This window comes from Lytechinus variegatus, chromosome 7 (genome assembly GCF_018143015.1).
Source record: "Lytechinus variegatus isolate NC3 chromosome 7, Lvar_3.0, whole genome shotgun sequence".
In the NCBI taxonomy this organism is placed as follows: domain Eukaryota; kingdom Metazoa; phylum Echinodermata; class Echinoidea; order Temnopleuroida; family Toxopneustidae; genus Lytechinus; species Lytechinus variegatus.
Window position 1 is genome coordinate 29,805,987 of NC_054746.1, and position 24,697 is coordinate 29,830,683.

The window sequence follows — 24,697 nt, forward strand, 5'->3', positions numbered from 1 at the left end:
TACTAAGTCATTACATTTCTCTCCAGAATAATTTGGTACACTACATGGTTTTCAATTTATGATGTACTTAAAGGGATAGTTTGGGCTGAAAATATCAAAATCAGATAGCAAAGAATTGAATTTTAAAGTTTATCAATAGTTTGTGAAAACAGTTATATGCACATCATCATGAATATTCATTAGGTGGGCTGATGATGTCACAACCCCACTTTCCTTTTTATGTTATTACATGAAATCATAAATGTTCGATTTTTCATGCATGTGGAAATGTCTCCATTATGATCAAATAATTTGTGGCAGTAAATAACTAATGCACTTAATCAGTTGTCAATCTAATTGTTTTAGTTCTTGGTAGAAAAATTTTGTATAAACCTAATTTCATATAATAAAATACAAAAGAACAAATGGGGATATTACATCATTAGCCCACCTAATGAATATTCCCATAAAGACCTGCCGAGAACCGTATCACCGGAATAATGCAAATCTCTAAAATTCAATAACTTTATTTGTTATCCGATGTTATCTCCAGTCTGGACCATCCCTTTAAAGCATTTGAGTGGTCATTGACACAACTGAACTTCAAAATTAATTAACTTCAGCAGTCCTCAAGTCTTTGTCATGTATGGAAACCTTTCATCAAACAAGGATACACTTTGATAAGACAAGTTTACAATTCACATCTTCTGTATCATTTATTGTATATTCATAAAATGAAACAAAAAGAAAATCAGAACAAAAATTATTAAGTAGTATAATTTGTCTTTTTGTATTATTCATATCTACAGTGTATAGCTGAGCACTGTTCTTTTTTTTCAAAATTAAAAACACTGCATTCAAACTCAAAGACAATACCACTAAACTGATAGAAACTCGGGAGTGAATAAAATATGGGCTACCCACCGATTTTGCATAATATTTTAACAGAATACTATGTCCAATAAACCCACTGAAAATAATAGCATTTATGAATTAACATTCTGCTCTGGGTAATATACAATCAATGACTTTCTCCTTCACTGATATCAATTCTACTATGTTACTATGATTTCAAGGTTTTGGATACTTAAAAAGTATCACTTTTCCAATACGAATTTGCACTTTTTACCTTTACTGTAATGCATCAATTGATAAATTACAAATTTACCAATTTCTTAAATATAGAATAACAAATGTCTCAATCATTTCAAATTTTGCAAATTTCCTCAATATTGGCTTACTTTACAGATGGAGTAAAAATGGTAATTTAAAATGTTTATCCTTTTAAATCCATCATCTGTTAATATAACAGATAAATTTGCATTTCAGTGTAGCATGATTTTCTGAAGAAAGGAAATGAAGTCTTGTCAAAATACTGCAAGCCAATGGGGCATTTCAAAAGACCTTTTTTTTTCCTCTCTCAAAACATACCAACTACAGCAAATGCAAAAGCAATTCGGTCAAAATTAGTAAGCACACATCAGATGCCGGATTTTAAAGGTAATTTGATACTGAATCATATGGAAAAGACTAGACATACCAAATGGAAAGCGGGCTGGTTTCAAAAGTGTTGACCAATCGGGTCCAGCAACTAAAAAAGTTTATGAATTGATCATTCAGGTTATTTTAACGATTGATAACACATAATGATAAAGGTAATCATTCGTAGAAATCAGTTCTATGATCAATCGCTACAGGCCCCAGGTGACCAAAGTCAAGTACCTCCGTAAAGCTGTTCCTGCAAAGACAGTTTGATCTTCTATGCAATTGTTGTCTTAGTGTATATCAAAGGCATCATTCAGTTATGAAAATTTAGGCCCGATTTAGGAATAATTCTTTTTGCACTAGCCCACGATCCATCTAGCCTTGTCGCACTCCCTTAAATTATAAACTTTTCCCCTACACCCAGTTTGCAGTAGCCTAACCGATATACGCCAGGCTAGTGTAGAATTACTGATCATGAGAAAGAGACTGACTGACTTTACCTGTCATTCTCCTTCGTGCGATCAGTCATTTTCCCACATATCGATTAGGCGAAGTTTGCAGTGAAGAAAAATCTTACCTGGTGTAAAGTAATTTTGAATTATTCCAAATTTCATATATTCTTCTGAAATAATCTTGATAATGAACTGCAAAGGACATCTGCCACACATGTATTACCTTACTTACCTTACTGGAGAAATCAAAATAATGCTTTTTGAACGAGGGTATTCTTCCTAAGGCTGTTTATTCCAGATTGCAGTTTGTGTATAACCCAATAGCAATTTATGGGGGACAGATTCCCTTTTGACCTTGGTTTTATTATTTTCTGTTCAGATATTTCACAATTCAAAACTACTTACAACCTTAATAAAGAAAATTAGGCTAAACTAGTTTTTTGCAACTTGGATACCCAACTGTCCACTTTACATGTGTCTTGCACTCAGAAATTAAAATACTTGATTTGGATTTATTATCATTATGTGAAGAATAGCCATGTATTTTATATTGCAACGGTGAAGTCCTCTGTACTCTACACAGTGGACATAAACTGTATATCATACGTTGGTCTGTTTCACAAACAGTGACGTGTGACTTAAAGCACCAGATGTGTGAAGAGTGTATACAGCAATCTAATTGATCATTACGCAATAGCATGCATCCCCTGAGCATGAGTTATACTTACTGCACACATCTGGGATTTAAAGTACAATTTTAAGTCACACTTTCATCTTTGTGAAACAGTGTCAGATCAAGAAGCATAGACTGTAGAAATATTTGTTAAAATCCTTACATACATTGCAATATGAACATGAAAGATTTACAAACATGGATGTATCTGAATAATAACCATGCAAATTTCATCCATTATTTATACTTTATTTTTGATTGACAACAAAATACTTTGGCAACTACATACACTAACACCATGAGTGGGTGTAAAAAATATTTAAACTACTTCACAAAATTCTAATTGGGTGTTAGTATTTCATCTGAAAAGGGCTAAATGAACTAAATTAATATTAAAAAACCATTACACATTTACTTTTTCTACACATGGACGACTGACAAAAGGTTCTACATAGGCTCAACTCGCTATAACTTTGATATGCAGAGCCTTAGAATCGGTCCAAGCATGAATTGCGTCTCATTTTACAAGTAGAATTCATTGCTAGTCATAATTCAGTGTAGACAAATGAACATTTATACACTATGCACAGTATCTTTTCACATTAATTTACAAATCTGTCAGAGTCAATCAGATATACAGAAGAATTGTTATATAATTCCTGGATTGAAAATGAGTCGTTTCTCGAGTCCAGTCACGGGGGTAGTTTAAAAATGCCTGCCTTTACAAAGTGCATGAACAAGTATTTTCCATATTCTCATTTATATATCACTTGGTCACTTAAAATGATACATAAATATGCAAGAAATGCATATAAAGGTATATAGAAAGTGCAAGAGAAACTAGCAAATAAAGTGAAAAAGTATTTCATGCATGCTACTTTATGCTAGCAAACAAAACACAAGTTAATGATGATAAATATGAGTTTTGAATATAAAAATAGAGCACATTAACCACGATGCTGAAACAGGCTGGGTGATCCACATATTCTTTATTAAAGCTATGATAAATGCAAACCACTGGGCAAGTTAGTACATACTGGATGTACACTACCAGTCACAATTCTCTCACTCATTATTACACTATAACAGTAACCTGTTGTTCTCTGCTGTATGGAATTGTCCTATAGCAGGCAATATCCATTCTAATAGAATTTGCAATTGAGCATTGAAGTCAGGGACAAGGATCAAGTTAACCCTTGACCTCTACAAAGAGTACTGTCTGTATTTTCCCCACTTACCTCTAATCTACACTAAGCACAAAACAAGTGAAAGAAAACAGAAGCCAGCCACATTAATCCAGGTTCATAAAACAGGTGTATTAGAATACATTGTCTATGCTATTCTCATTTCCAATAATAATTGAAATTTGCATATATCAATGACCATGTAGAAAAAAATAGTGCTCAGTCTAAACTGTGCATGCTGAAGCTTTGTGATGTGGACCTATCAGGACATGGCACACAGATTATAGAAAAAAAATTAAGCAAGACATAAAAGGAGGCGGAATATCTCAGTCGGTTGAGCAGGGGTTTCGGATTCCGGTGATCTGGGTTAGATTGAACTAGTGCCCTTTGATAAGGCATTTATCCTCATTACCTGGTCCCTTGGAGAGGACCTCAAGCCATCGGTCCTCTGGTTGCTTGCTTAAAGCATTCATGCTTTCTTAGAAATCAGTTTAAAAATCACCACCTAAAGGAGAAAAGCATGCAGTGATCAACAGAATAAATATTGCAAGCTGATGGGTAGTTGCTATTATTTCCTCAAAATTGGTTTACATCTTGCTAGGCTTTCATCTTACATGCAGTTTGAATACATGTTACATGTTACTGGGCTAGTGCCATGAGTGTCCCTGGACGGTCTTTGCGCTCAATTAATTTATACAATTATTATCATTATTGATTATAATCATAATTATTTTAATAATTTTCATCATTGTTTATCATCATTTGTCATTCATACTCAAATATAGCAAAGCTTCACTATTTTAGTTTTCATGGATATTTCTCATTTTTGCACCATCAAGCATGATATTTTTACATCTAATATTGCAAATACATGGCCCTCAGCATTGTGATAATCTATTTGGGAGAACTTTAATATAGATAATGGTTTAGAGATAGATTGTTTTGAACTTTAAATCACAGAGATTACAGTACTACAAGTAAAAATGCATACACATGTTATAAGGTAGATTGACAACACAAAGACTAACTATGGATACAAATGAAGATAAATAATATGATAAAAATCTTAACAGATATATTCAAATACATATTATGATAAAAAAAAGAAACTTAAAAAAAACCTTGGGAGCATGTCTCTGATAACTAAAGAGTAAAAAGTATGGGTATATTTTGGATGAACATATTCTTCAAATCAGGCATTTTATACAAAAAGGAATACAGACGTTCCAAATGTGAGCTAATACACGTTTCACAATAGAAAACCTACCAACCTGCCACTCAAAATTCAACATCTATCAAAATATCTTAATTGCTTTTACATGTATATATTTCACTCGCTCATTCATCCACTATCGAAGACATTATACGAAGCATATAAGAGAGTCAGGTACAATGAGAGAGTGAGACAAGAACACTCTTGATTATTAAACTCTTCAACATAATACAATGGTGATTCACGAAAATTGATAATCTGGATGAATATGCTAGGCAACATTTCAAAACATTCCGGATTTTAAAAGAATATTGAGGACGCACTCACAACAGGAGTATAATTTCTCCTGATAATTCAATCTGTACATATACATATGGAATAGCGTAGTGAGAATAAATTACAATCGAAGAGTAATGTACACATTTCAGAAGCCACCTATCATGGCCAGTCCATGAGAATTAACGTCTACGAGCAGCAAACTCATAAAAAAAAGAAAAATATACTCATTTCATTCTTGTCAAATTCTGTGAACTTAACATCCGAGACGCATCTCGATTCACATTCACAACTCCCTCGCCTCTTGCTAACTCTGTAAATTCATGCTTGACTTACATACGGCCACCTGTGGGCAGAACAGCTACAGTACACACTTCATACACACAATTATTCAAGTATTCATATACAGATGAGCAAAAGACTTTCATGAATAGCATTGAATAGCATGAAAATATAACAAGCGCAAGGGTTCTTCACAACTTATATGCAGAAAAAAAGTTTGGCTCATGGTAAGAAAAAATATGAAAAGAAACAATAATTTACTAACCTAAATAAACCGTTTATCTACACCATAGCCATTCTACTTTTTAAATACACCAATAGATTTTCAATGTGGACATTTTCAGGAATAGCCACACTGATGATGTATGATAAAAAGGTGGGGAGAAGAAAATACACATATCCTATTGAGACAACAATAAGAGTTTGTTTCCATTAGCCATATGATCCTCGGCAACTAATGATGTTATTTCACAATGACAGTCATCACTAAAACCAACTTGACTCCGACTGCAAGGAGAGCACACAGTATTTTGTTCCTCTCTTCGTATGAAAAGCGCTATAAACCATAGCCAAAACCTTCATATCATAGAAAGCTGCTCGCTCTGCGAGATACACATTCACTTTGCCATAAAAGCTGTCATACGAGTTGCATGGAGGAGGGGGCTCGTTCACACGTTAACATGCGATTTAATGGGGTTCTCTGGAAAGTAACGATCAGACAAACACTTTGGCTAGTGCATCTGCTCCCCCGCTAGCGATGTAGGGTTTAGAGGGGTGGAAGGCCACATCGTATATCGATTCGTCAAACTTCTTGCGATGGGAGGTGATTTCTTGGACGCATGTTTTACTATCAAGGTTCCAAAGTCTGATTGAGCAGTCGTGACCTGCAAAGAAATGGACAACCAAAATTTGTCATTAATTATTGACGCCAAAATCTATATTCACGTCATGTTATATAGCATACCATGAATTTCTGTGTATAAGGCATATTTTCATCCCCTCTTAACAGAATGCAAAGTTTAGATTTGCCTGGTACACAGAAAAGACAGATAGGCCTGAGGAAGGACACATTTTTCTTTTAAAAATCTGGTTATTTGAAGCTTAAAAATGCATGGCAAATGAATTCTAATTTGAATGTAATATTTAGCGATCATAATTGTAGTCTGTTATGAAAAATATAATAAACAACATCCGTTTTCTTTCTCGTTTTCATACATTTCTTCCTTTTTTATCCTATCAGTTCTTTTTAATTCTCTTCTCCTTTTTTCCATTATTATTGGTGACTCAATATCATAATTATATTACTTTTTTTAACAATCCTTCTTCTAAATGAGAATGTTAAACAATTTAGAAATCAAGCTTTAAATATCTTTTTTAAATGTTAATGTTCCCTTGGTACTGTGTTGAAATTTAACAAAAAACTGATAGGTACTTTTCAATGGATCAATGGTTCATCCCCCATCACACCTTTATGAGATTTGAATGTTAGAAGATATTCCGGTAATAAATTCCTATTATTTAAACATTTTCCGCAGCTTCAGAAAGTTTAAACACAGAAGAACTTACTTCCAGACAAGAGGTAGAGTCCATTAGGGTCCACAGCTAGGCAGGTTACTGCATCCAGATGGGCCACCATACTGTGAACCATTTTACCTGACAAGAACAAAATATAAGAATACAATTTCTTTCTATTCTTTATCTCAATGCATGAAGCACGTCGTTTCTCACAAAAATAGTTAGAGAATAAGACGATTTCATCAAATAAGCAACCATTTTGCATGTCTCCATCTATTTTTACTTCAATCTATGAACTGCTTGAGCCATGATAACTTGAAAGCATAACAGCCTTTCATTATGATCTAGAAAATGGACAAAATCATTTCAGGAAGGTCTGACATAGGGATTCTGATGGTCATATTTCATAGAATTGCAACTCTATGACAATATTTACCACAACTTTCAAATTTCCTTATTACATAACAATCAGATCGAGGGTTTTGAAATGCACATGGCACACTTCTTGTAAAAACAGTTTTATGGGAGTCCTGATAACGCTCAACTTTTCTGGGCTTGATAGAGTGTCGGAGTACCAGGCCAGGAGTTGGGCAAACTCTTTCTAAAGGTTTGTTCTTGTATGAAGTAGGCTTTAGAATACTTACCACTATTATTATCAAAGAATCTGATATGCCTGTCTTCATGTGCAGTGATAGTGACTGGGAGAGTTGGATGACTGGCTACCCTGTTAACCTGACTAGTTGGGCTGTCTGTATTCCAAAACGGAATTAATATCAAATATACATTTAAATTTTCATTATAGTTCGAATAAATAATTTGTGTTCATGAATAATGATCTTTTTGAAGATAACAAATTACTGTGATATATCATTTCATCAGACTCTCTTCTGCAGCAGTATAGTGATTTAGTGATAGTAACTATCACGACTATAACAATCATCATATCTTCAAATTATGAATTTCATGATCACTGAAATGATAATTTTAATCACTACCAGCATCAACATCATAAATATTTTTATCCTCACTGTAATCATCACCATCATCAATAGTATAAGCGTCATCATCATCATCACTCTACTCTTTCTCCCCCACCTAATCATGATTTCCATCACCATCATTTCCATCATAATCATCTTTATACTCAACCTCCACCATGATCATGGCCACCACCACAGTCACCATCGCCGTCATCACCACCACCACAATCATGACCACCACTGCGACCACTGCGATGACTACCACCACCCCCCACCACCGCCACCAGACCCACCTGAGGGTAACCTGCTGTCTAGTGTAATGACTTTCTTGGCAGTCTCTAGATCGAACACAGCAACATCAGCTGATGTAAAGCCCACTGTGATCTGACTCGTGTCACAGCGTACAAAGTCCACTGAGGTGGGCAATCCAAATGCTGTGATGAATCAAAGAAAACATAATTAATAATTGAATGATAACTTTACATAAATACCTCCTTGTAGAACAATACATGCATGGAACAAGTCTAAAACAGAAAGTAGACATATCACATTAATTGCAGATACTAAAACAAGTACAAACATATAATGAACTGTGACCTTTGAATTGCATACGTAAATGCTTTCTTTTGCATGCCATAATCAGGCAGAACACATTGTTGCATCCTTTCTCATTATTATATAAATACCCATTGCACAAACAAATTGCAGAATAATCATAAAAAGGTGTGTTTGAGATCAGAGTTTCTCCCAAAAGATGTTTTATGAGAGAGCATTAACACAACATCAATTAGGAATGCATTTAAATCAGCGCTTCTCAAACGGTGGGACGCGGCCCACTGGTGGGCCACGAAGCTCTCCCAGGTGGGCCGCGAGGAGGAAGAAAAAAAAATGGGGGGAAACTATAGTATGTTTCACAGACTTGGACCTGTCCGACAACCCAAATATGTTATGTTTGATCAGTCTACGTGGGTCAAACAAAGGTAAAGCATGCTTTTTGCACGTTGCAATATGCATACAGATTATGATGCTTTCATTCAAATTTTGATGTGAACCTTATCATGTATGCATATTGTGTAGAATTTAGTTAATTGTCGCCTATTGACCTTTGCGAATGCAGTTAGTTCTTGAACTGTATGTTTCGAATGTGCTTCAGAGCTTTGTGTTCAAATTTCACCAAAAAAAATTCATTAAAATTGACATTGTTTAATGCGATTTAAATAGGGCGAGGGAGGAAACTAATTGAAAAGTCTATGAATTTAACTGTAAGACAATATGACCCTGAATACATTAAATTTGGATTCATCATGATACAATGATAGGCAATGTGTGTCGAATGTTAAAGGTATTCAGCATTCTTGTTATTAAGTTTTTATGTTGTCATGGTTGTATACGTTTGGAGGAGGGGCTCAAATGCCGGGCTATACTGAAAGTTATACGCACTAATATGCCCATTATAATCATTGTCTTTGAGTCGAGACATGTAGTCATATCGCTTTCTTAAAATTTTGGTAGGTGGGCCTCGAAAAAAATTTGAGAGTCAAAAGTGGTCCTCGAGTAGAAAAAGGTTGAGAAGCGCTGATTTAAATGATGTCACTAAAGAAACAAGTCTTTGGTTCGATTGAGATTGCAAAATTGTGCAATGCTCTTTTTGAAAAAAAGATCTAGTGCCAAAACATGACTTCTAGGTCAATGTATGTACAACATAGCAGTTAGACAGATATAGCCTCAAAAAAAGAAGCAAAAAATAACATCAATATGCAATATATATATATAAGGTTTCTAAGTGCTGCATACATTTATACTTGTTTTAGCATGGCTACCCTGACCAGGTGCTCAAGTATTCAAGAATTTCTACAAACCTGGGGCCTGTTGCATAAAATAAAATAATTCTTTAATGTGTAAGTGGCAATGGCATAATTTTGTATGCCACAGATTTTGTTTATTTGCCAGTTTTTTCTTTAAAGCAAAATTCTTATGCAACAGGCCTCAGGTACCCATTTACTACACCTGGGCGAAAAGTGAAAAATGTAGATAAATGCCTTGCCAAAGGACAAGGGACCCTCTGGAAGTTAATTTACAATGAGCATTTCAAATCGATTATTCTGCCTTCACAAAGAGAGCATAAAAGCACACCCTAAACGAAACTATGAAAACCATTATGGCGCCCTGAAATTTTCAAATCATGGGGAAATTGAATCAATACGAAATTTGCAAAGGGCCAATTGACTTAATAATATAATTCATCAATCATGAGCGCCCATCGGACTAATGCGATAAAAGTTCGGACAGCACGGATTTGACCGAACTCATGATGGTTATTTACTTCGGGGTCGTCGCAGTTCTAGTTTCCAACAATTCCAATTCCTAGACTCTTAGCACGTCTTTTGATTGCTAAATCAAAATAAATAACCTCTGTGAAGTTACATGTTTCAAAGTGAAAACACACAGTTTACTTCTGGTTGGTTAGTCTACTAACTATTGCTATCCTATATTAGACCTCCCAGATATGCTGGCGTCTATTACATAACATCCCCCGGCATGCAGCCAAGTGAAAGACCTTAATCCCTTCTCTGTTCCGAGACTTCCCCAATGTAAGGTCGCTTTAAGAAACTGAGATGCCTTTTGATGCATTACCTGTATCTGCTGTGATGGTGGTTAGAAGGGGCGACTTCTTGCTCGGACTCCACAACTTGACAGTACCGTCAGACGAACATGATACCAAACTGTTTTTAGTCCCGTCGTATGATAGACCCCATACGGCATTGCTATGACCTACATAGGTATCGGCCATTACTGAAGGATCTAAAAGAAGCGTAAAGAACATGCAGGAATTAGCGAGCAGCTATTAAAGAATACTACGAAAATGGTCATTGGTGTCACAGGAACCTTACACTCTTCTCCACTCAAATATTTACATATCATGTATTTCTATCCCCTCCAAAATGTTATCTCCCATCTCCACTTACATCTATGTAATCAATCAATTTAGCCGCATAAAAAATGAATACATGGCCATTAAATACAACTTCTGCATGCACTTATTTCAATTTCTACAAACCCTTTTTTTTACAGAGAATTCAGTTGGTAAAGTTGCTTGTCACCTTATGGAGAAATAATAAACCTTTTGCCACTGCAACATTTTTTTTTTTGTATCATTACCCTTATAAACAAATACATAGCTAAGCTCGGGTGCTGCCTTGATTTGACTTAAGCACATTACTTACCATATGAGTCATATGGATCAATATTTGAACCAGGAATATTCCAACATCTGATGGAGGAATCCATTCCACCACTGAAACACTGTTCCCCGTTACTACTAACCGCCAAACTTAGAACAGCCCCTCTGTCAAAATTAAATAAAATCAAAATCAGTGATTAGCACAAGCTCTCAATACACTGTTTGCATAAATTGCACGTGTAATTGTAGAAGTAATTTCTCGTTCTATCACATCTCTATTTTTTAATAAAATAATTCAGACTTTTTTTTTCCAATGATGCTTCTTGCATTTCAAATACAAATACACACAATGAGTAATATTCTCTAAGCAATGGTTTAGATAACTATAGGTTAACTTAGACATCACTTGTATGGAAAGTTAGTTGCCAAATTAGTACAAAGTACACTTACTTCTATCTTACTGTAAAAGTTACATTGATTTTTTTGTTTACTTCTTATTGAAACAAGAAGAAACAGATAATATGCATACAAAAAATATCTATGATTTGTACTTAATTATCTTTGTTTGGATGATTAAAGAAAGAAGATTTCATTACATAAATGAATGGACTGCTATTCTTGTTTAGTCTACAGTTAAATATGGGTTTAATTATCGTCCAAATATGAGTTACAGACTGCAGATACATATTTTAAAAATTCATTAGAGATAAAATCTAAAGAAATAATAGACACGACACAAGAACAAATAAAATGCACAGTACTTACACATGTCCTCTGAATGTATAAATAGGTTCCACATCTAGAGAAGCAGCTCTGAATAAAAAATATATATAAAAAATATGATAAAAACCAAGGAGTGGGAAGAGTCTTTTCTTCTTAAAACAGTTGAACACAATTTGTTTTCATATACTTTACTTAGACCCAGAATGAATTGTCTTGGACATTGGATCAATAGCTTAACTCTAACCTATGGTCTACGTTAGCAAGACAGCCTGCATCAGGATCATTGTATATGGTGAAGTAAAAACAATACAAACAAAAATTTGAAGGCAAAGGACTTGAAACCTAATGTTTTTTTTTTTCTGGGACACCTGATATATCAAATAAAAGCCTGATAGAAGCACAGTTCCTGGGCTGTTTCAAACGTTAACAATTGCAGTTCTGAACATAATCTGAAATCCAAGGATCACAGAAATCTGTTCGACTTAAGCAAAATCTAAATAACACATGGTTGCATATTGTCCCATGACAAAATGCTTTAACTTAAGTGATCAATCTTCTGTACCCTATTCATTGGCTTCAATGCCCCGTTCAATGGCTTTGGTTAATTTGTGTACCCTTTAAAGGTTGACAATGCCCTAATAATAACGAAATTAAAGGCCTGCCACATGTGTATACTCACTTTTTAGCTGGGACTGTCTTCTGTAAATTCCATAATTTAAGAGTATTATCCTCCGATCCTGTGATAAGGACTTGCTCTTCAGGATGAAACACTAAAGCGCGTACGCCATCGAAATGGCTTCGTAACGTAAACTTAGGATTCCATGTCTTTCGGAAGGTCTCCTTATTCGCTGATATCTGATGGCAAAAATCAATGCAGAAAACTCAAGTAAATTTGTAATCATGTATTATGACATTGTTACAGAAATGAAATCATTCCACAGATATCCCATACTCATTGATACACATTTTATGGGTTGTCCAAGGTCTCAGAGATTATGAGATGTATGAAATAAAACCTCGCACCCTAGGGTATATATTTTCCATTCTTTGCAGATTATGGCAAAGGTCGCTCTTAATTTCAAAACATATATACAACTAATTACTACTATGACTACTAGTATACTACTACTATCTACTGATGCATGTAGTAATATAAATAAAAGTTAATATTACAATAACATTAGTTTACAACTGTATGTAATAATATATAACATGCATTTTGTGTTTGATAATAAGCTTTGTGGAAAAATTTGGAATTAAGACATTATATGGAAAAAAATAGTGTCTTCTACAGTACTGGAATCAACCAAACCATGCACTCATAATGAATAATTGTCCTTCTTCTAGAATTCTTTCATGTGAAACTCACATCATAACTGAGTGCATCAGCCTCATTAGTGATAGTCAATCCTGCAAGTTCTCCCAGTCGGAGGGTTTCCATAGCTTCTTCATCCGCTCCCATAATACCTTGACGAGGTGCTGCTGCAATATCTAACACAAAACAAAACAAATAAGTAGAGCCATCAATCCTACCCAATATCTTGGTAACAACTGAAAGTTAGGAAAAAAACTGCACTAATGTTTATGTAGCTCCTCCCATGTTGGTATATTTACACCTATCACTAGGATTTAGATTATGGTACAAGCAGAGTGCCATGAAGATGTCTCTGTGAACTATCTTACCTGCTTCATCTGTGATATCAAGGTCAGCTCCTCTTGGTCTTGAACTGCTTTGTGTGTTACTAGGTGGAGGATTCACATCATCCAGGTTGGCTAACATAGCTTGCAATGCTGCTTTATTAGGCCCTGGAATACAATGACAAAGCAATGATCCCACTTTCATCCAGTGCTAATACTAAAACTATACCATTCTGGACAGATATGAACTTGCAATCTAGTGACAATATAATCAGCTTTCACCAAGAGAAATTTCCAGTGTGATCATTACAAGATTAAATACAAACATAATATGATTTAAGTCTAGCACACTGAGTCTTGCTCATTGTACAAAGTCTTAGCCTGTCCTTGTAAAAACATAAATTTATTCAAAGACATTCAACCACAAAATTTTTAGCCTCCTCAACCCATCTTGGTACCAGCAGGGCCTTCTGGTTAATCGTAGATTGACAAGATCATTCATATCAGACTACTCTACAATATATATTAAAGGCTCTCGATGATAAATGAAGAAAAATTATATTTACAGATTCTCACTCCTGTGATAATCATCAGTGATCTCTTTACTGTTAAGAATTGAATAGTATACATGTTTAATATATGTGTATCAATCCACTACAACACCCAAGGCAACATGGGGCCCATTTCATACAACTGTTGTCATTTTGCCATAATGGCAACTACCGTGGTAACAGGGCTTAGCAGCCAATCATAATCAATGTTACCATGGTAGCTGCCATAATGGCAAAGTTACAGCAGTTGCAAGTCCTTCATAAAACAGGCCCCTGGAGCCTGTATTGTAACTTTGTCATTACCCTAGCTACCATGGTAACAAGGTTCAGTAGCCAATCACAATAAAGGTTTCCTATGAAATTACAATAATGGCAATTTTAGCTGTAATTCTTTATTAAACAGGCTCCTGGAACAGAAATCCAGGATGCTGATTGAAATTCTCAAGGGACAAAATATACATGACAGAGTCACATTTACCAGTTACCAAATCTTCAAATTCAATCTAACCAAGGTAAGCATACCTGATAATCAAAAATTGTTTTCATGACATTAAGAATCAAACAAGCTCTTTAGTGCAAATGAATGTTGCAATTCAATATGAAAAACGTTTGAAGGCAGATTAGGTAGTTGTGTGCAATAGAAAACCAGAAATACTTACGCCTGTCTATGCCTATATTCCTTCTTGATTTCTTATATTCTTCTTTCAATTTGTTCAGCATGCCTTGATCTACTCCCCATTCCCCACTCGTTGGTGATAGATCCACACCTTTCTTGCCTGATAAAAGAAAAAGAGAGTGTCATATCACAACTAATATATATCTGACATTTGATTCTAATTCACATGTTGTGTAGTTTCTATTGCAAAATCAAATGATCTATTTATAGACTTATATAAAACTTGTAGGACACTTAATCCATCAGCATAACTGGATGTCTCAAAGCAAATGACAATAAAACAATTTTCATGCAAGCTACACATAACTCCTAATCAATGTGTTCAATTGAAAATATATATTGTATGTGTTAAACAACATAAAACCTTTCCATCATCATCAGGATCATAATTATCATCAACATCATCATCATCATCACTATCATCAGCATCAATATAACTATAACCATAATCATCATCAACAACAATCATTATCGTCACCACCACCGTAAGCATCAATATCTCCACCATCGACACAATCATCATTATCAACACAACCAACACCATCATTACATTCATCATCATCATCATCATCATCACAGGTAATAATTTTCCTGGTATTGCAGTGCAATTTGTTCCACATTTTTTAAAGATTTCTATGCATTAAGTCTTTTGTATAGCATATTTTTACATAGTACTGTATATTACTTAGTTGAGAGCTTTTCTCTTATGACCAAAAATGCTATTCAAATTTGTAAAGCAAAATTATTCCCTGCATCATCATCGTCGTCGTCGCTTTCGTCGTCATCATCATCAAATCATCAAGGGCATAAGACATTAAAGAATTGAGATAATTCACTTACCAGCACCTATAGTCCATTCAGGTCCCTCTACTGTCCTTGCCTCTCCTGCACCTTCCGTCTGTTCAGCAACCAAGAAATCAAACTCTGCTAGAGCCTCTTCTGTATCGGGATCATCATCATCTCCACCCATCCCAGCCATGCCTTCATTACCAATCACCTGCTAAAAGAAAAAAAAAACTTGTTTAGGTAAGAAAGGGAGCTCAGTTTTCTAGGGTAAGTACAGTTACTTCATTATACACCTTTTTAGAATTCAATGACTTTTTATGAATTTCTAGAGGAATTAGCAATAGAATCTTTAATGTAAAATTAATAACACATAAACTAAAGGTGTTTATGGTATCTATGAACAAGAAATCTTAAAAAGATGCTTTACATGCTACATATATTTTGTTGATTGAAAGGACAAATAATTTTGAAAAAAATATGAATTCACAGTCGTTTTTAGATCTGAACAGAATTCCTTTACATGATTTTCTGGAATAAAATGAAAGAAATAACATGATTCTAGGAAAACTACTAAGAAAAAATCCCTGTAGAAACCCTGGTAACCTCTCATCATCCATATGTATTCATAATCCACAACTATTTTATCAAACCTTGCCTTTGCGAGAAAGAAAGAGGTGGCTATAGAAAACTAAACTATGACATGCATATCTGTAGGCCTACATCAAATCATTTTCATAATTCATCCTCATAATTTTCAAGGAAAAAACATGGAATGACAGGTGATAAGAATGTACATGCTTTCCTTGAAGAGTCCTCACCTTTTTCTTCTTGACAACTGTGCCGGTTTTCCCCCTTGATTCTCTGATGTCGCTTTCATCATCGGCAGCGATGCCTTCTTCCCCATCTCCTTCCACCTCTCCATCATCGTCCAGGGTATCGGAGAGGAAGTCAAAGGTAGACAGGACCTTGTCCAGGACATTCTCTGGCAAGGCTTGGTGGATTCGAGGCTTTTCATGTTGCCTGGTGGAAAATATCACAGGAATTATTATCAGAGGAGCCACGTTCAAAGGTCAGCAATGCACAAGATTTTTGCCACTGGTCAAGTTCGGTGTTGACGTTCATGTGTGGGTTTTGGGGTAAATTTCTAAAATAGCATCGTAACAATTTGAAACAAAGTTTGTCCTCGGATGAATCTCAATGAATGTTGTGCAATTGATATGATATGTGATTTTAATCATTGTAACTCAGATTAAGTGTTGGAGCTAGGAAAGGTGATCTATATTGTGCTTCCAGCACTAAATACCCATTCCATAATTGATACATGTATCAACCAATGAACTATGACTACATGTAGACCTGTGGGAGATCACCAAGCATTGTGTATAATGTAACATGGATATTGGCCGTTATTACAAGAATCTCCAGACTTAACTGAAGAAGACAGACTCAATATAAAAAAATCAAGACAAGTTAAAAGAAAAAAGATTCAGTGGATGAGCAAGAACCAATAATATAATTTCAAAAAAGAACCAAAGAAATGAGTCGTTTAGAAAAAACAGCTTTCTCATTCGTTTTCCTACTGCAATCATGCCAAGATGAAAAAAATTCCCAATCGACCCTTGCCATTTATTCCGCTATCATTTTAGTGGTGCTTCTACATGTACATGTGGCACTGCTTTTGATAGCTGGAAGTTCAAAACGGAACAACTTACATGTAACTTATTAATCAAATCATTGAATCAATTACAAATATTAGAATAAACAAAAATACACATAGATAAACAACTGAACTCATTAATAAATTTAAATAATGAATAGATGAATAAATAAAAATCACCCTCATTATTGACTTACCTCTTAGTTGTTCCCTGATCAATGTGCCGTCCTTGCTTGGCTGGACTCTCACCATTAACAATTGGTTCTATTTGACCATTGGTCTCAAGACCAGGACCAGTTCTTTCATTTGGAGCAAGACCTAATAAAGACCGTACTCTATTTGATCTGATATCAAGGATTGTATCTGTGTAGCCAATTTCTTGCAAATATCTGGGGGAAAGTAAAAAATGTAGAAAACAATGTAAGAATGGTTATGATAACTTTAAATGTCATACCCCCTCACCACTAGAGTATAGACCTTTTGGAAAACCAAAATTTTAATACTGATCTCATAGGAAATGAATTCAAATAACCTCAGCAAACTTAATATCGGGAGGTTGAAGTATAAACATTGAAATGTACATGTTTGCATATAGCTACAGTAAAATGATTTTGATTTGGTTACAATTGTGTTTATCAACAACTTTAATAACCTACATGTACTATAATTAACTCAGTAAAAATATTACATAGAGTAGTGTATACTGTACATGATTTTATTCCAATAAGCACAATACCCCGAGAGATAAACACATAATAGTATGTTTACTACGGTATCTTTATAGACTGCATTTGTTTTATAGATGACCAGTTTAGGTTTTATGTTATATCTTCTCTTCATATGAATCTTTGCATATTTACAAGATCATCAAAGTTTTTATTTGCAAAAAACATTTCAGGAGTCTTTTTTTTTAATGACATTTGACCCTTAAACTTTTTTTTTGTGTGTATGAATGTTGGCATCAAATCAGTTCAACTCAGCTGACAAATTTCATTCCATATCACTAAGAATAAGAGCAATTTTTTTGTACGTAGTCATGATTAATCTACACGGATAAGAACTGCATGTAAATGTAAATTGTGCATAAAAAATATTAAAATACAAGATAAACAGACACTGTGATTAAATCTTAAATGAGTTTTCTGAGCTCATTTGAATATGGTATCAAAGGCATTATGATCATGAGGATTTAAAATGCAAATGTACAATTAACAACTATAACATCTATGTACATAAAGGTTGTTTCAGTTATTATTACAGATGGGCCATTAATCAATTGACCACAATGCACTGTATATGATACATGCACATGTTTACCATCAGTGGATAACCATGTACATGTATGATGAAATAGACCTTCATTGTACATGTACATAATATGGCCATCCATATTGATCTACAAATACAGCAGGAATCAACATCCTAATTTCATCATCTCACTTCAGTCATACTCAAAACATATTTGCAATGAACCATGTATGATCTGGATTCTGAAATCAGTAATATACTAATAAATCTATCAGTAGGTAATTAGCAATGCACTCTAACAATCTGAAGCATATTATTAGCGTTCATGTGTGCAATGCTCATCCAACAGAGCTACCGCATGCTGTGAAATTGTCAGCTCTGACATCTAATATCTAGTCTTGTAAATCCAGACTTTGCATATCTTGTGTTATAGTGCATTTGTATTGATTGCTACATGTACATGTATGCGCATCATGTAATATTTCTGTTTTTTTTCATTCAGTTTTATTCTGTTTGATAATTCGTATTTGTCCAGAAAAGGTGCAGAACTTTTGTCATGCATGCTTTTACATACAGTATAGAGTTTGATAATGATGAAAAATGATAACTGGGTACCTTTAATATATTCAGTTCATTTAATTTCATTCAAAGATTGAAAATCAGATCAATGAATACATCTTGATCATACATGAAAAAAATTACAAATAAACATGTAGTTTCAATAATGCCCCTAATAAGCTTTTTCGATATACCGGTATTAGTAATACCGTTCGGTATGAAAGTCATACCGGTATGGATACCGCCGTTGAAATTTCAATACCGAAATACCGTCATACCAAAAGTTGAAAATATCATACCGGTATTTTCTTCTGTATTGTCGTTTATGGGTATTTTTACAGTAAAATTAAGCCAAAACAATAAGTTCTTTGGCTCTCTCAACGTATTTAATGAAATCAGAATCCAATAATCTAACCTCGAAATGAATACATCGCCCCTTAACTACTGTCTGAGCTCCGTTAGCCGCTGCATAAGGCCTCGGCCCCACCGCTACTGATACTGGGGTGCATGTCGGCTCAGCTCCATGCACTCGTGTACACAGCTACAGTAAACAACGAAGTCGACCGAGACGGAGAGCATTTCATGAAGAGTTTTTTTTCAGTGGTTTCAACAACAGATTTGCTTTCCGCCAATCACATGCGAGGGTTTCATAGCTTGTATCATCCCTCTACACAAACAAAATCACTGAAAAAACTCTTTTTGAAACACTCCCTAGCCTGCCTTTTGACCACGTGGTGTATTGCGGGCTTCAACAAAGTATCAACCTTGGCTTGGGGCGTTGACAGACAAACCACAGGGATTAACACTTGTTTTTTCTTTATGCAAGTTTTTTTTTCTCGGACTGCTCTTAACTTGTATCAATGGGAATATCCACTGAGTTTTTTTTTTTTTTTTTTTTGGGGGGGGGGGGGTGCTGTGCATTGACAGACAAACCACAGGGATTAACACTTTTTTTTTCTTTATGCAATGTTTTTTTTTCTGGACTGCTCTTGACTTGTTTCAATTATGACAAGTTTACTTTTATACTATAAGCCTGCTACAAAAACCGTCTGACCCCCCCCCCAAAAAAAAAATAAATAAATACATAAAGAAAAAAATAATACATTAATGAATAAATAAATTAAATATGAAAATTAAAAAATGACAGAAAATGTTGATAAAATTAACAGGAAAAAAATGTTACGCCATCCCTCTTTGTTTATTTTGATCTGTGAAGTGATTGTAAATGGAAGAAAGTGGCTGAGAATATTTGTGTGATTTGTGATGGGTGTTGTATCCGTTTTGTGCATGTGCGGTCATGAATAAAATAAAATTAATTATTGGATTGATTGTATGATGGTCTCGTGGCGTGATAAGATGTTGATCAACTAAAATTTGGCATGTGTGAAAGATGAAATTGACAAAAAAAGAGGGCAAGATCGAGATTCGGAGAAGAGGATGTTGATTGTTCGTGGTAAGAGAGGGGTGGTGACGGGGAGAGAATGGGCCGATGGGAAAGAGAGAGTGAAGAATTAAGGGGCTTGGGAGATAAAGAAAAACAAAAGCAAGAAAAAATGAGTGAGAAAGAGGCAGCCAGGGATAAGAAGTTTTGGGGGGGGGGTTACTTTTAGACAACGTGGAGATTCACAAGAGGGGGGGTCAACACAATGGACATTTATAAGAAAAGTTATGTACGAGACGTCAAAATTTGAGGTCAACAAACTTTGAACCTTCGACGAACAAGTGTTGATGTGAGTGGTAAACAAAAGGGGCGAATCTGAATGTGAATGAGTGGGGTCAGTTCGGTGAAGGGAAAATCACGCAAATATCCTTGACAGTTTTAGCAGGGAATTTTGGTGCTTGAAAGTTAGGGCATGTACACATGTTTAGCAAAGTAAGTAGCAGTGAGTTTGTGCCGTGTAGCATTTGGCAACTTGACTTATTGATTTCGTACCCTGTGCTTGCTGAGATAATTTTGCACACATGCACAGGTAATTCACAGCTCTCGTTGGGAGAGAGCATGATCGTATCCGGATCGTATAACGTTTGGTAAAGAAAGAGAAAGTTTTTGTCAATGAGAACGGACCATGCTGAGCATTCCTCAGCTGACCACAAGCATTCCCTCTTTATCCGAGGCCATATCAGGGCTAAACAAACATTGGACACTGTTTGTACAATAAATTGGGAATTTACTCGGTATTAGTCGGTATACCGGTATTGAAGCTATTAGTAATACCGGTATTGAAAATATCAATACCGAAAAAGCTTAGCCCCTAATATTTAAGGGATACTCCACGCTGAAAATAAGACGATTTGAACAAATAGAGAAGAATCAGACAATCAAAATACTGAAAATTTGATCAAAATCGGACAAAGAATAACAAAGTTATGGCAATTCAAAGTTTTGCATTATTCCGGTGAAACAGTTCTGCATGTACATGTACATGTAGGCATTATGTTCATGAATATTCAATGAGCAAACTGATGTCATATCCCCACTTGTTCTTTTGTATTTTAATTTTATTATAAGAAATTAGGTTTATTCAAATTTTTCCTCTAACAAAAAATAAAAATTGTATTGACAACGGACAGTGCATGAGATATTCATTGCTGACAATTTATTTCATTATCAGAGACATAGCTGTACCATTCACACATATACAAAAACATTAAGATTTCATGTGATAAGAAAAAGGAAGTGGGGGTGTGACATCATCAGCCCACCTAATGAATATTCATGACGACAAGCGTATACATGTCAATGTTTTCCCAAAATATTGCTAAACTTTAGAATTTAAAAACTTCACTCTTTGCAATCAGATTTTGATGAAAGCAAAGGAAATCTCCTCTGCTTCGAGACCAATGGAAAGCAGAAAATATGATATACATGTACCTTGACTAGAGAGGGAAAATGGGTTGAACTTGATTGACCCTATCAACCAAATGTTTATTAAAAGAGGGCACACCCGCCCACCCCCCCCCCCCCCATACAGACACAATACTAGCCCAAAACCATGTACATGTACATATAGGCCTATACATGTACTATAGGCTAATTAATTGCAATCTGTAAAGTTTAAGTCAATGACAAATCAAATGTCAGAGAAATCACCAACAAAAAAATATTATTATGAGAATAAAAGGCCTCATGTTTCATCAAGCTTCAACAGAGAATGCATGGTTCTGTTTATTATTAAATGTAACTTCCTTGTTCTTACAACATGTGTATCATTTCATAATAGTGTCTGATTTCTAAGACTAAGGAGCTGGTGGAATCTGACCCAGCCAAGACAGTCTTGGATGAGGAGAGTTGGGAGTCAGCTGTGTTCTTCATGACATCACCTCAGTAGGATGCATAAGGCCTATCTCTATCCACCAATTTTCATAGCATACAGCTATTTCTGACCTAGCACAATCTTAAGATTAATTGTAATGAAGACGTAATTATCAAGATCAGAACCCCGATTCGATTAATGATTTTCTTATTCTTTTTTTAATTAAACAAAAAGAATTACACTGTATCGCGAGTAAAGACACAGTCATACGTGTATGTCCGGGATAATTCATTTATGGTACTATATAATTAATAGTTTCATCGGTAGATTCAAGCAAAGGAGCCAAAAGTGTGCACACCTGAACTCTGTAGAACAATGTCATATTCCATACCTCCCCCCAAAGGCTGATGGAGATGGGGTTTCTAGAATCTTGAGATGGCGCTAATTTGAGCTGATAGAGAACCACCTCTAGTGTGAGGGGGGCTAGGGTCTATGACAGTAATATGAACATCTTCCTTGAGATCAGGTTGTTCAGATAAACCTCCTCTATTCAATTTGCATCTTACACAGGCACTACATGTACAGAGACATCCTACAAGTAGAAGCCACATGCACATGGTCGCATGTCATAAGGTGGTCCAATTTCGCGAACAGGGTAAAAATGGCCAAAAAAGTTATTACCATTACCATTCTCAGAGATGCCAACCAATATTATATGGAATATTAATCAGATATTAGAAATTACAATGTGAATAATCAAACGGCTGAACCAAATGTTTTCTTACAAGACAAAACATGTTAACAAAAGTTTTCCATTCATTTTTTTGTCATTCAATCGGGAAGTACATGTAACACTGACTTTACATTAGAAGTTTAGAACACATCTCATTAATATTCCGTAAGGGTTGGCAACTCTGCATTCTTCCAATAATGAAGGAGGACTTTAATTTCACATTTTTTTCAAAAAAATGACTGTCAGCCTTACATGTACATACCTGGCAAATTCACAACTCCATGGATAGAAAAAATGGCAATGATAGAAGACTTTAAGATACGGTACTATAATGAAGTTTATAAATTTAATAACTTTTTTTTCAAAAATTTACTAAAAGTAATTAAATAGGTTGCAGATTGGAGCTAACATGCACAGCACATGTAGCTAATTCTTGCATATTTTCAAGTTCGTCAAATTTGAATGAATTTAAATCTGTTCTTTGCATTTAAAGTTAAACTGACTAGTAACATGAGGCTGGCAGTCATTCTACATATTATAACATAATATACAATACATATTTAAGTTGAAATAATTTCATATATTACCTGCATGCCTATATCATTTTTGAGAATGTACATCAAGTGATGCCAATAGTCTTTAAATAATTTTAAAGTGAAATTAGACACAATCTACTTGTACATACATATTGAAATTAAAAGAAATTTTTGAAAAAATGTTGTGAATGTACACATTGGCCAACATTTTCCTATTTATCGAGTAAATCAATTAGGCAGATCATGAATAATTTGACTGTATTAATAATAAAAAATAATCAAAATAAAAAATATATTACACAATAATTCTAAAAGTTTTGATAATGATTGAACTTGATTTTATTCAAATAGTGACATATAAAAAAATGAACGAAAATCATGAAATGAGAATCACATTTTAAACATCATTCACCGCATCCACCGGCTCTGCCACCCCTGTAACTTCAAACTAATGTGCTGTAGTTTTTGTTGCTGATATTGTATTGATCTAATTTAATTTTATAGTAATATATTTAGCCTACAGTACATGGTATAGTTCTAGCTTTGAAATGAGACCTTACACAACAAATTTTGCCATGGGGCTGTGATGTAGCTACAATGTATCCACGGCACTGCATGGAAATTTGTTCATCCACCACCCTTTTTGCATACCGAACTTATGAAATGCGACCACATGTAGTTTTTATAAACATAAACTGAACAGATATCAATTCAATACTGATCAAAGTCATTGAATGAATAGTATTGAACACTCAATAAAAATTGATTGACCTAACAAAAAAAATTAGCCAAGAATTATTTGTAAAGTAATGTACCTGTACAGGATAGTAATAAAATTACATAAAGGGGGAAGAGTGTTCATGTATGTAGATCTATACATAAATGTACTTTATATCTTCAGTCCAGTGCATTACATGTATATTGTACATCAGTAGGGCTCTGACTGCAAAGAAAGCTCATGATTCAATAAAGAAAAGAAACTCATACAGTACATTACACATACTTTCAACATAATAACACGTCTGGTACTAACTACCCAATGCCTCATTCATGTGAATGGAAATCTTTTTGGTTCCACATGAGTGAGTTTTGAAACAATGCCCAGGCACAAATAGTA

The 24,697-nt window shown here is 34.7% G+C and overlaps 1 protein-coding gene across 2 annotated transcripts in view; it reads right to left on the reverse strand.

Moving 5' to 3' along the window:
* Positions 1 to 671: 671 nt before the first annotated feature.
* The window catches only part of LOC121418950 (striatin-3-like), a 42,737-nt gene continuing 18,711 nt past the window's right edge, over positions 672 to 24,697 (reverse strand). The window contains exons 5-18 of one of the 2 annotated variants that reach the window (XM_041613184.1): positions 17,449 to 17,640; positions 16,413 to 16,614; positions 15,649 to 15,805; positions 14,792 to 14,908; positions 13,627 to 13,749; positions 13,313 to 13,434; positions 12,623 to 12,798; positions 11,986 to 12,033; positions 11,264 to 11,385; positions 10,674 to 10,841; positions 8,333 to 8,473; positions 7,704 to 7,808; positions 7,111 to 7,197; positions 672 to 6,428 (exon numbers count right to left, since the gene is read on the reverse strand). In XM_041613184.1, the coding sequence (XP_041469118.1) occupies positions 6,259 to 6,428; positions 7,111 to 7,197; positions 7,704 to 7,808; positions 8,333 to 8,473; positions 10,674 to 10,841; positions 11,264 to 11,385; positions 11,986 to 12,033; positions 12,623 to 12,798; positions 13,313 to 13,434; positions 13,627 to 13,749; positions 14,792 to 14,908; positions 15,649 to 15,805; positions 16,413 to 16,614; positions 17,449 to 17,640 (1,930 nt within the window). In that variant the 3' untranslated portion in view covers positions 672 to 6,258. Of the gene's footprint in view, positions 6,429 to 7,110; positions 7,198 to 7,703; positions 7,809 to 8,332; positions 8,474 to 10,673; positions 10,842 to 11,263; positions 11,386 to 11,985; positions 12,034 to 12,622; positions 12,799 to 13,312; positions 13,435 to 13,626; positions 13,750 to 14,791; positions 14,909 to 15,648; positions 15,809 to 16,412; positions 16,615 to 17,448; positions 17,641 to 24,697 lie in introns of both variants that reach the window. The other variant, XM_041613183.1, reaches the window with a different exon arrangement.